The 12,917-nt window shown below is 40.0% G+C and overlaps 1 protein-coding gene across 3 annotated transcripts in view; it reads right to left on the minus strand.

Moving 5' to 3' along the window:
* dnajb6b (DnaJ heat shock protein family (Hsp40) member B6b) overlaps positions 1-12,917 on the minus strand; it is a 148,613-nt gene that overhangs the window by 104,710 nt on the left and 30,986 nt on the right. For all 3 annotated transcript variants that reach the window (XM_060825124.1, XM_060825123.1, XM_060825125.1), the window contains exons 5-6: positions 10,246-10,305; positions 8,417-8,521 (exon numbers count right to left, since the gene is read on the minus strand). In XM_060825124.1, coding sequence (XP_060681107.1) covers positions 8,417-8,521; positions 10,246-10,305 — 165 coding nt within the window. The remainder of the gene's footprint in view (positions 1-8,416; positions 8,522-10,245; positions 10,306-12,917) is intronic.

Raw genomic sequence — 12,917 nt, forward strand, 5'->3', positions numbered from 1 at the left:
CAACCCACAAACACAAATAAATTAACCCCATTTCCACGCGCTAGGCCCACAAACAACAATGCATCTTAAATGCTTACCCAGATGCTTCTTACATGTTGTGTACCTGCCTCCACCACCCCCTCAGGCAGCGCATTCCAATCAACTTAAAAAGGTGACATTTTCCTCAGATCTCCTCTAAACCACCTACTACCTACCTTAAACTCACACCCTTTCATCTTAGGCCATGCCTGCCATGGGGAAAAGATTCCCCATATACACTGTCTCAATTTTATATGCCCCAGATGGACCCTCAGTCTCCTTCACTCTGGGGAAAGGAAATCCAATTTATCCAATCTCTTCCTGTAACAGATTTTCCCTCCCAGGCAAATCTCCATTGCATCTCAAAAGCAATCTTTTCAACAGTGTGGCACCAGAACTGCACATAGTATCCCACCTAGGACCTAACCTAAGCTCTTAAGTCACAATAAGACTTCTCACTCCTATATTTCACATCCCAGCTAATGACGACAAGCATCCCATATGCCTTGTCCACCACTGTCTACCTGTGACAACTTCAAGGATCTGTAGACTTGTTCACATTGTCCCTTTGTTCCTTAGTACTTCATAGGGACCTACCATACAATGTGTGTATCCTTCTCTTATTAGACCTCCCAAAACATATCACCTCATTTACCAGGATTAAAAATTCCAACAACCATTGCTCTACCCAATTTACTAACTGATCAGACTGTAGCTGCGACCACCCTCTTCACTATCAACACCAATTTTCATATCATCTGCAAACTAATTACAACATTTACATTCACACCCAAGTCATTAATGTACATAACAGCCAGCAAGAGTTCCACTGATTCTTATGGTACATGGCTAGTGAGAGATTTCCAATCATAAAGACAACCCTCCATCACCTTTTGCCTTGGATCCCATGGGCTCTTACCTTTTGGACCAGTCTTTCTTGTGGGACCTTGTCAAATACCTTAATGGAGCTCATGTAAACCACATCAACTGCACTACCCTCAGGTTTAGTAATCTTTTTAAAACTCAAATTACTCAGACATTCTCCCTCCAACAAATTTTACACGAGAGAAGATTTGATTGTTTTTGAATTTAAGCTTTGAAAGTCTTCAAAATATGCAGAAAGCAATTTTTAACCAAAATTATAAAATAAATTCAATAATCCCAGAAAAAGAGACTTTTAGCTCCTCAGAGTGGAACATGAAATATCAAGCCTGTAACAAATATTAATATTTAACATATTCAGCCAATATAAAGTGAAGCACATTTACATAAATGTAGTGTAATAAAAATTTAGGGCATGCTCCAGACACATTCCCATCTTCAGGTTATCTAGCATTTTTTATTACCCACAAAATACATAACTTGAGGAAACAAACTCAATGTAGAACTCACACAAGCACAATGACAATACAGAGTGAATGGAAGAACATGAGGAAGCATAAGGTAGATCTGGGCACTGACGCCACATACTTTTGTGGTATCATGGGAAAGGTGCAATAACAAAAACTTACAATTTTACACCACATTGCTTCACAGCCATTGAATTTCTTGGAAGTATACAATAACACAGTAAATAAAGCAGTGCACACAAAGATCCTACAATCAAGATGAAACCATTAATATTTTACTTGTTTGTTGAGCAAATAATGCAAGCTGAACATCTTCCACAGTGGGCAGGCTCTCTTGGTTTAAAATGTCTCCATGATAGATCCTGACAATGCACAACTCATTACAAATCCAGTCAAAACGATGTTCATGTTAAAAGCTCTTGTAAATGTCAAAATACATTGTTTAAATTCACTGCAGAAAAATGCTGACAATTGTCAGAACATGTTACCATACACTCCAACAACCAAAGACTGCCAATCAAGTGGCTTGGAGGCAGCCAAATAAAAACAAAAACTAAAAAAAGTAATTGCTAGAAGTGGGGCTGTCAACAGGAAAGATTTTGCTCAAAGTATATCACAATCTTTGCCAAACCTGATCCAACTGGCCTGCAATCAACCTTGTTTGGTTGACAAGGGAACAATAAAGTCACCACATTCTACAGGGTCATAGGCTGCCCTCATTTGGCATAGACAGCTAGTAGTAGTTTAGTCCAAGGGTCATCATACTGCAGGTTGAAAAGGAGGGCCCTCCATGGTAACTCCAGCCAGTATGGAAACAGAGCCCATGCTGTTTGTATCATTATGCGTTGCAAACAGCTATGAACCAAGCTAACCTGCAGCTATGATCTAAAATCACAGCTTACAGGTTTAACATTTTCTCATTTATTTGGCCACGTTTAATTCAACTAACCATTTGCATTTAAACAACAAAACTTCACACTTCTTGCAGAATGCACTTTTTCATCTGGGAGATATGATCTATACACTTGGCATGATACAATAAGTAACAGCACAATGACTCTGCAACATAACTCAAAAGGACACAAACAAACAACTTGCAGGTTTTAGTTGCTACCAACAGACCTTATGAGGGGCAATTCTGGCAAATATTGAAACAATTTCAATCAAAAATTTATCCTATTCCGGAGATTGGCTAGATCTCCATGTGGTGCTCTGTCTGAGATAGGAACAACCAATAACTTTTTTTAAAGTTCACTTGTGTCCCACACTTGTGCAGAAAAGACGGATTAAAAGGCAAATCACTTTTGCATTACTCAACAGCAAATAGAGCTTTGACAGTCTAAATCATGTGCAGCCACAAAAGGTTCAACTCAATTTTACTCAAGAATTGTTGCAAAGTTTAGGAAATCATTGCAACATGTTAGCTTATGGCATAAAGATAATTTACATCTGTTGGCAATGCAGAGCTCTTAGCTGAAGCACGTGAGTCTCAGTGTAAAGGGTCACAGTTGTGCTTCAAGATCAAATAGGAACAGATGGAACTTCAAACATTATATTTCTTGAAATTTGCAAGCAAAGAAATTAAAGACTACCAGTTTCTTGAAACAATATGTAGCTAGGTCAACTAGGGAAGGGGACCTTATATTGGAGAATGAGCCTTCCAGGTGATCAAAGTTTCAATGGGAGAATATTTTGGGAACCATAATTATAATCTGGATCAGCATACTATGAAGGACCTTGTTAAATCTTTCACTAAAGTCCATGTAGTGAATGTCCACTGCCTGACCCTCAATCAAGAGAAAAAAACCACCAAGTTTAAGACACAAGACCTAGCCATATTGACCACCCCTAATGAAATAATGATTTTCCAAATGCAATTAAATTAAGAATCTTCTCCAGTAATTTCCCCATGACTGATAAGGCTCACCAGCTTTTGTTTCCTGGATTATCCCTATTACCCTTCAACAAACAACATTGGCTGTTCTTTGTTTTAACATTGTTTCAAGAATTTTTTACTTGCTTACATTCTTACAAAATGTGTTTGGAATTCCATCGGTCCCCACTTCTTAATAGCACAACTATTCCCCTCTAAACTCCTCCCAGTGGTCATAAGGCACAAGGAATTCATGGAGTGTCGATAAACTGGATACAAAATAAACTTAGGTCATAAAAGGCAGAGGGTATTTGCAGTTCTATCATGATTGGAGGTCTGCTACCAGTGGTAATCCGCAAGGATCAGTGCAGAGACCTCGTTTGAAATATGTATAAAATTCATTTGCATGAAAATGTAGGTGGCCTGGTTAGTGAGTATGCAGATGACAAAAATTGCCAGAATTGTGGACAGTGGTAAAGGTTGTCAAGACCATCAGTTATAAGGTTGGGCAGAGAACTGGCAGATAGAGTTTAATCTGGACAAGTGAGTCAAGTGCAAGAGGAAGTATACAATAGATGGCAGGATCCTTAGGAGCATTGATATATAAAGAGATCTTGGGGCAAGTCATAGCTCCCAAAAATGTAGGGGTAGCAGAGTGGTTCAGTGGTTAACATGCTGCCTCACAGTACTAGGGACCCAGGTTTGATTCCAGCCTCAGGCGATGGTCTGTGTGGAGTTTGCACCTACCATCCCATGTCCGAGTGTTCCTGTTTCCTTCCGCAATCCAAAGAGGTGCGGCTTAGGTGGATTGACCATGCTAAATTGTCCAGGCATGTGCAGGCTATGTGGGTTAGCCATGGGCAATGTAGGGTTATAGGGATAGGGTAAGGGGGTGGGGTCCAAGAGGGATGCTGTTTGGAGGGTCAAGGTGAACTTGAGCTGAATGGCCTGCTGCACAGTTATAGAGGACTGGTTAGACAAATTTAAAATTATTTTGGCTAAAGCTCCACAGACATGGGGTGTCAAAAGGGCCTATTCCTGTGCTGTGCTGCTGTTTTTACTTATGAGCAGCTTTCCTCAATTTCAGAACCAAAATGTGATACAAGTGAAGGATTGAGGATGTTCATTGCATGTTCTATATTCTCAAATTTCATTTTATAGCTTAAGTTGACTAGAATTTGCAACAAAATTTTCAGTACACAAACAGACTTGCAATTTTGACCCTGAGCTTCTGCTTAACCCAGCAGCATGCAGAGCAAAGCAGAGCAACGGGATACATTTTCCTAAAGTACAATGTTTTATGACAAATGAAATACAAAAATAACAACGCTTTAACACTGGGTTACACAGCCATATAATATGCACATGACAAAATTACATTTCTCCAAGTGCTGTGACAAAATGGCGAATCAACTTCTGGCAAATCTTTGAATTTCTGCTCAAGAATAAAGTGTGGGGATTTAATATATAACTGAGTGCATACTACAGTTTAACACTCTGCAAATTATATGAAAATCCTGTACAGCAATCTGATTTCACCAGTTAACATTGCCATGGGTAAGCTATGGGACACAGGTCTCTAGCACAGAATCTGTCCCTACTGCTCAGAGGGGGGGGAAGGAAGAGATGCAGAGCTTTAGTCATTTGGGACTGCATAGTTAGGGGATAGATAGGTGCTTTCATGAGAACAAAAGAGACTCAATTGGTTGGTTGACTTCCAGGTACCATGATTCATGATGTCTCTGAGTTTTCGGGATCCTCGAGGAGGTGGGCAGGGTGGTGATAGGGGGACGGAAGAGGAGAACATGGTCCACCAATGACATAGGTGGTAAGGAAGGTGGGGATCTAAGGCAGAAATTCACGCAGCTAGGGTGGAAGCTTTGAGCTAGAACAAGCAGTTGTCATCTCTGGTTTGTTGCCTATGTCATGTGTTAGTGAAGCAAGAAACAGGGATACAACGGAGCTGAACAAGTGGCTGCAGGGATGGTGGGTTTTGATTTCTTGGATAATTGGAGCTCTTTCTGGGGAAGATGGGACCTCTACAAAGAGAATGGCCTTCATCTGAACAGGGAGGGAGGTTAATGTTTGCTAATGCTCTTCAGGAGGATTTAAACTAATGCAGCAGGGGGATGGGAACCTGATTTGTAGTTCCAGTGTCCAGAAAGTTGAGGGTAGTGAGGTCAGGGATAGGTTAACAAGGTCATGAGGGGGTACCGGCAATCAGGATGTTGGTTTGAAATGTGTATACTTCAATGCCAGGAGAATATGGAATAAGGTGGGTGAACTTGCAGCATGGGTTGGTACTTTGGATTTCAACGTTGTGGCCATTTCAGAGGCATGGCTAGCAGGTGGATAGGAATGGTTGTTGCAGATTCTGGGATTTAGATGTTTCAGCAGTAACAGATGGTGGGCGGGGTGGCATCATTAATCCAGGAGAGTATCACAGCAGCATTGGGGATGAGCCCTCATACGTTCTGAGGTAAGAAACAGGAAAGGAGATGAGCCTGTTGGGAGTTTTCTATATGCCTCCGAATTGTTCCAGGGATATAGAGGAAAGTATAGCAAAGATGATTCTCGAAAGGAGCGAGAGTAACAAGGTAGATGTCATGGGGTACTTTATTATATTCGCAGTCAATATTGGGGAAGTTAAAGTAGTTTAGATGGGTCAGATTTTGTTCAACATGTGGGGTTTCCTGGTACAGTATGTGGACAGGCCCACAAGAGGTGATGTCATCTTGGATTTGGTCTTGGGGAATGAACCCAAGCAGGTGTTAGATTTGGAGGTAGGTGAGCACTTTAGCGATAGTGAACATAATTTTGTTATGTTCACAATAGCAATGGGCAGGGATAGGTATATACCGCAGGGAAAGAGGTATAACTGAGGGAAAGGCGATTAGGCAAGATTTAGGATGCATAGGATGGGGAAAGAAATTGTAGGGAGTGCACTCTCGAAATATGGAGCTCATTCAAGATACAGCTACTACGGGGAGGTAGTTGTAGAGAGAGGGAAGTTGAAGCTCTTGACAAGAGGAAGGCGGATTGTGAGGATGAGGCGTGACAGCTCAATTAGAGGACTGGAGAGCTATACATTAGCCAGAAATGATCTAGAGAGAGAACTAAGAAAAGCAAGAAGGGGACCAGAGACATTGTTGGTGGATTGAACAAGGAAAACCCTAAGGCCTTCTATAAGTATATCAGGAATAAAAGAATGTCTAGAGTTAGATTAGGATCAAAGATAGTACTGGAACACGGTGTCTGGAATATGACGACATAGGGGAAGCACTTAAATACTTTTCGTCAGCATTCACATTGGAAAAGGGCAATATTAGTGAGAATATGGAGTTACAGGCTACAAGATTAGATGGGATTGAAGTTGTCAAAGCTGGTTATAGCAATTTTGGAAGATCTGAAAATAAATAAGACCCTGGGACCGGATGGGATTTATTCTCAAATTCGCTGGGAGGCCAGGGAGGAGATTGCAGAGCCTCTGGCTTCAATCTTTACGTCATCATTGCCAACAGGAGTAGTGCCAGAAGACTGAAGGATAGCAAATGTTGTTCCCTCGTTTTAGAAGGGGAGTTGGGATAACCCTGGTAATTATAGGCCAGTGAGCCTTACTTCGGCTGTGGGTAAGGTGTTGGAAAGGGTTAGAAGAGATAGAATTGATAATCATCTGGTTTGAAATAATTTGATTAGGGATAGTCAACATGGTTTTGTGAAGGTTAAGTCGTGTCCCACTGACCTTATACAGTTCTTCAAAAAGGTGACAAAACAGGTGGATAAAGGTAAGTCGGTTGATGTGGTGTATATGGACTTAGGTAGAGCATTTGTTAAGGTTCCACACAGTAGGCTATTGCACAGAATAAGGAGATCAAAGATTGAAGTTGATTTAACAGTTTGGATCAGAAATTGGCTAGCTGAAAGACAATAGAGGGTTGTGTTGATGGGAAATGTTCATCCTGGAGTTCAGTTACCCAGTGGTGTAATGTGAGCATCTGTTTTGGGGCCACTGCTTTTTGTTATTTTTAACAGTGATCTGGATGTGGGCATAGAAGGATGGGTCTATAAATTTGCGGAAGACACTATGGCAGGCACAGTTGCGGATACTGCCAAAGAATGTTGCAGGTTACAGAGGGATAAGATGCACTGCTGGGCAGAGAAGTGGTAAATGGAGTTTAATGTGGAAAAGTAGGAGGTAGTCACTTCAGAGGTAGTAACAAGAATGCAAAGTACTGGGCTAATGGTAAAAGTATTGGCAGTGTAGATGAAGAGAGATGAGTGCCTAGGTGCATAAATCCCTCAAGTTGCCACCCAGGTTGATAGGGTTGTTAAGGAGGCCTATGATGCATTGGTGTTAATGATAGGGGGGATTGAGTTTCAGAGCCACAAGGTCGTGCTTCAGCTGTACGAGACACTGGTGAGGCCGCACTTGGAGTATTGCGTGCAGTTCTAGTCACCGCATTATAGGAAGGATGTGAAAGCTTTGGGAAGTGTTTAGAGGAGATTTACAAGGATGTTGCCTGGTATGGAAGGAATGTCTTACAAGGAAAGGCTGAGGGAACAGAGATGATTTTTGTTGGAGGTTGAGAGGTGACTTAATTGAGATGTATAAAGGTAAATCAGAGGGTTCGATAGTGTGGACAATGAAAGCCTTTTCCTCGGATGGCAAAGGCTAACATGAGGGGGCATAGCTTTAAATTGAGGGGTGATAGATTTAGGACAGATATTAGGGGTAGTTTCTTTACTCACAGTAGTAGGGTCTGCTTGCAACAGCAGTAGACTTGCCGAAGTTAAGGGCGTTGGACATACATATGGTTAATAATGCAACTGTGTAGGTTAGATGGGCATCAGATTTTCACAGGTCAGTGCAACATAGAGGCCAAAAAGCCTGCACTGCACTAACGTTCTACATTAGATGTTAAAATAAAAAGGTGGGTACAAGAATTAATGGATAGTACTGTATGGGACCAATACCATAAAACAATGGTATGCTCAAACTGTACCAAGACACCCAGTTTCACAGTTTGAGAGCAAAAGATAGAATGGCACAGGTGTCCTATTCCTTGTTTCTGTGAAGCTAGAAATGTGAAACTTGTGCTATTCTATCCATTGCTCTTTATTGTAAGATTTATAAGGATACCCACATTTTAAAATATTCAGCAATAAAATGACTTACTGAAGAAGTCAGCAAAAGGATCCCTGCCTCCAAAGAACTCCCTGAAAACATCTTCAGGATTACGGAACGTGAAGCCAAAGTCGAAGCCTTCTCCAAACTGACCACCTAATGGAATATGGCACAAAAGTTGTGATAAATTATTTACATTAAAACACCAGTTGTTCCAGAGTTTGGATTTCAATTTCAAATATCTTCCAAACGTGTTTTAAATTAAACTTTTGATGCTTAAGAATTTCAGTGAATATCAAATTATACTAAATGAATTTCCTTTCAAATATGGTATGAAGGAGTTTGGCAATTCAGATTCAACGCACGATATCATGAGCAGAGAAACTTGGACTCTAACTCAATGAATTGTCAACATTGGTTATTAGAATATTAAATAATTTGAGTGGGAAGAGAAATGCAATTCAACTTTGCTTGCATTTCATCCTAGAATAGGAGTGAAGAACACATTAAACTAATTATGGATAAAAGTGCAGAAAATGGTTTAAAAGAATTTACAGTTAACACCAGTCAAGAAGTCAGAATTGAAAGCAACTTTCTTTATGCAGGTTGCTCTTATTAGTTGACACATCAGTGTCAATTCTGACTATTGCTTGAAAGTGCTTCAAGCGAAACAATGCTTGAAATTGCAAAGTAATCTGCAAATACTAACTAATGGTAGAATGCTGGGGAGGAGAAGCCAAACATGCATTCACTTCGATATATTCCAAACTGAAGAATAACCTTAAACCAACTTGGTTTTTAACAGTTTACTTAAGTCCTTTAGGTACAATGTACAATATCATAATAAAATGATCACAGCTGAAAACTTTATGGTGCCCATTAAATCTTACAATGGAATGGGTGAAGAGAATTTTAAAATTACACTGGACAATTTACTTGTGGGTTGTAAAAAAAGGCCAACTTAGGCGATATGAAAAAAGGAAACATTACAAAGTCACAGCGATTAAAAAAAAATCACTTTCAGGTGCAGGTTAGACTGTAGTCATGATGGTATCTGAAATATCAGTTTGGAATAACTTTTCTCGACATACCATGGACTCTTTGGAAGGCAAAGATGACTAACTGCAGGAGGGAAGTGATGGATTTGCAACACAAGCTGCTCAACTGGAGTCAGTGTGCACTATTTTCAGAGATACGATGTGACCCACTGTGTAATTAAGTGAAGAATTTGAACTTTACAGAAACAAGCTTTGCACTCAAATCCACCTCAATACACATCAAAACCACAGGAAAACTTCATTATGAACGTGCAGGGTGCCCAAAAAACTAACATACCAATCTCCACAGCAGCAAATTCAGGAACAATCCAGGAAGATACCCAAATGGCAACCATATGATCCCCACAGATCAACAATTGGGCCACTTGCAAGAAATTCTTCACCTGAATTTAGTTATTGTTTAGTCAAAATACTACAATAACATTACACAATAGAGGTGCATTACTTTAAGAGGCAGTTATAGATATATATTTGCATAGTTTGTAAATGTACATCTTGGCTTAAGGTTTGCTTGCAATAACTGATTTTTAAAATTATTCTAAAGGAGCCTGGTTGACATTTCTGATTACTAAGCTATGTGATACAAAACTGGTAAAAATCAACTTCGTTTCAAAGTTCAAATTTTGTGACTAATGCAGAGGTTCACCCCTCAAAACAGACTGTAACACTACATTTAAAATAACCAAACTGAAGTTTTCCAGATGAGCTTCAAAATAATTACAGCACTCTAAATCACAAGTATCTTAGAAGCAAGGTTCAATCAAATGACAACAGTATTAATTTGATCAATTTTGAACCTTAAAATTCAGGTTGTTTACTTACCTCCACCAGCATTAGTCAAGCCTTCTTTCCCATATCGGTCATAGATATTGCGTTTTGAAGCTGCGTTGGAAAAGATAATTAGTATCAGGGCTGTAAAACACTGCTAATTATTTTTAGCTATAAACTGTAATTGCTTTAGATAATATGTTCTTCATATCTAAACACTGGATAGCACATTAATGAAAAAGCTGCTATTACAAGCCACAGTGCTCTAAACTCAGATTTTAGAAATTACTCCGTGGAACCGCAGGTCAGCTTCATTGGGTAAATATATAATTTTATAAAAGCTGATCAGGAGCCCATTTACTTTAAAAAAAACTCAAGCACAGAACGTTAAGCCCTTTCTGCTGTGGAGCCACGCTTAATTGAGTTGACAGTGCTAAACAATGCCACAATCAATGGGTCAAGAGAAGGTTCAACAGTTCTGCCTTATCCAGTCATGAATAATGCTGAAAAATGTGCTGCTGGAAAAGCGCAATAGGTCAGGCAGCATCCAAGGAGCAGGAGAATCGACGTTTTGGGCATGAGCCCTTCTTCAGGCTGCTGGACAATTAAACAAGAGGAAGCAGTCCATAAATATCCCTATTTACAACAGTGGAGGAAACCAAAGACATCACACTAAGAAAAGGCTGAAGTATAAGCAATCATCCTCAGGTAGGTACCAATTTGATGATTTGTCTTAACCTCCCAAGGTGCCTTGCATCCCAAGTGTCAAATGTAATCCAATTCTATTCATTCCATGCATCAAGAAAATGGCTGAAAGCACTAGATGTTGTCATGACTCCAAGGCCCTGACAATACTTCAGTACTACAGCTGAGACAATGAGTCCAAAACTAGCCTACCTGTTCCAAAAACATCTGATAACACGACATACCAACCAAAAAGCCTACTCAAAGCAGTAAAGACTAATTATTAAAGCAGCACTTACTCATTCAAGAGTTACTACTTACAACCTTTGTCCAAACACATTGACAAAGGAACTAAACCTCTGCGGCATTAAGGAGTCTTAATTGAAGCTAACGAGAAGCAGTCTAAGATCACTGCTTGTTTTGGAGTTATATCCAAGGAAAATGGTTGGGGTGTTGAAGGCAAATTAATTCAATTAAATCACTGCAGTTTGTGAGGTTTACAATCCAAGTTCGAACCATCTCCAACTGCTTCACTGATTACTCCATCCTGAAGATCAGGTGTGGGCATACTGGCAGATAATTAGTACTCACTACTCTTCATCACACATCTAATATTAAAGCTATCCATTCTAACATGCAACATGACATGGGAAACAGACTTGGTCAGCCAAGTGACAAGTGACTGCTGCATCCTTTATGATAATCCTCAGAAGCCTCCTGCCAATCAGTAGTCACAATGCCGTCTTTCCTCTATATTAATATTTGTGAATTATTACCTGATGAATTTTTTTCAGCAATGCACATGTAACATCCATATCACAAGTGTCAAACATCTATCAACAGAAGAATCTAGCCATCTCCCCCAAACTTCAATGATTTTACCATCACTGAATCTCCCACATTTGTAACATAGCTTACACTAGGTCACAGCTTGGGAATTACAGACTCCTTTCAGATCTGCCAATGCCTATCTGTCATCTACAAAACAAGGTAGGAATTAGAGTAGAGGTGGTGGTGCACTGGTACCTTTATTAAACCCTGAGTTCCAGGTTAATAGTCTGGGGATAGGAGCTTAAAGTCCACCTGTCAGACTGTACCATCTGAAACAAAAAGCTAGCTTTATGGCAGCCAGGTAACTACTAGCAGATGGCATAAAAACCAACTGGTTCTGTCATTTGAGGAAGAAAACCTAGTCCTTTCCTGGTTTGGGCATTTAACTCCAGACATCAATGCAGGCAATCTCTACTCCACTAAATGCTGGCCAAACTAGCAACACCCACATTTAAACTGCATTTTCACTCAGTCTCATTACACATATGCAATTATCATCTATGCATATATTACAATATATTCATGTAAATTATGAATTACATATTCACAGGGTGGCACAGTGGCTAGCACTACTGCCTGTGACAGGGACCTGGGTTTAATTCCGGTCTCAGGTGACTGTGCAGAGTTTCTCTACTTGGGTTACTACTGGGTGCTCTGGTTTCCTTCCACAGGCCAGGAATGTATGGGTTACTTAGAACAGCCATGCTACATTGAACATAGTGTGCAGGAATGTGAAGGACAGGTGGATTAGCTGTAGTAAATGCAGGTCAACAGGGATGGGGGAGGGGCCAGGTAGGACAATACATTCAGAACAAACCTTGCCAAGTTCATGATTTACAGTTAATAAAATCACTTCATTCTTCTGGACCCAATTGTATCGGCCCAAACCCATAATATTTTCTCACAAGGGAACCCCCCTTGTGGCAGGAGTCAGGTGAACCTTCACAAGATCTAATGTAATTATCTTTAGTAGAACAAAAGGTGAAACTTCAAATGCAATATCATTAAAGATTCTATACAACTGCAGCAAGATGTTTCAACTTTTATATTGTCTTCCCTAGCAATATGCATCAACATTCAGTTTGCCTTTGTATGCATTTGCTGTACCTGCACAATAACTGTTTATATTTGAACATTTATGATGGTGGACAAGGGTTGTTGGCTGCTTGTTGCAGAACATTTCTGTTGCAACGTAGAAAATTGAAGCCACA

This window comes from Hemiscyllium ocellatum, chromosome 5 (genome assembly GCF_020745735.1).
Source record: "Hemiscyllium ocellatum isolate sHemOce1 chromosome 5, sHemOce1.pat.X.cur, whole genome shotgun sequence".
Classification (NCBI taxonomy): domain Eukaryota; kingdom Metazoa; phylum Chordata; class Chondrichthyes; order Orectolobiformes; family Hemiscylliidae; genus Hemiscyllium; species Hemiscyllium ocellatum.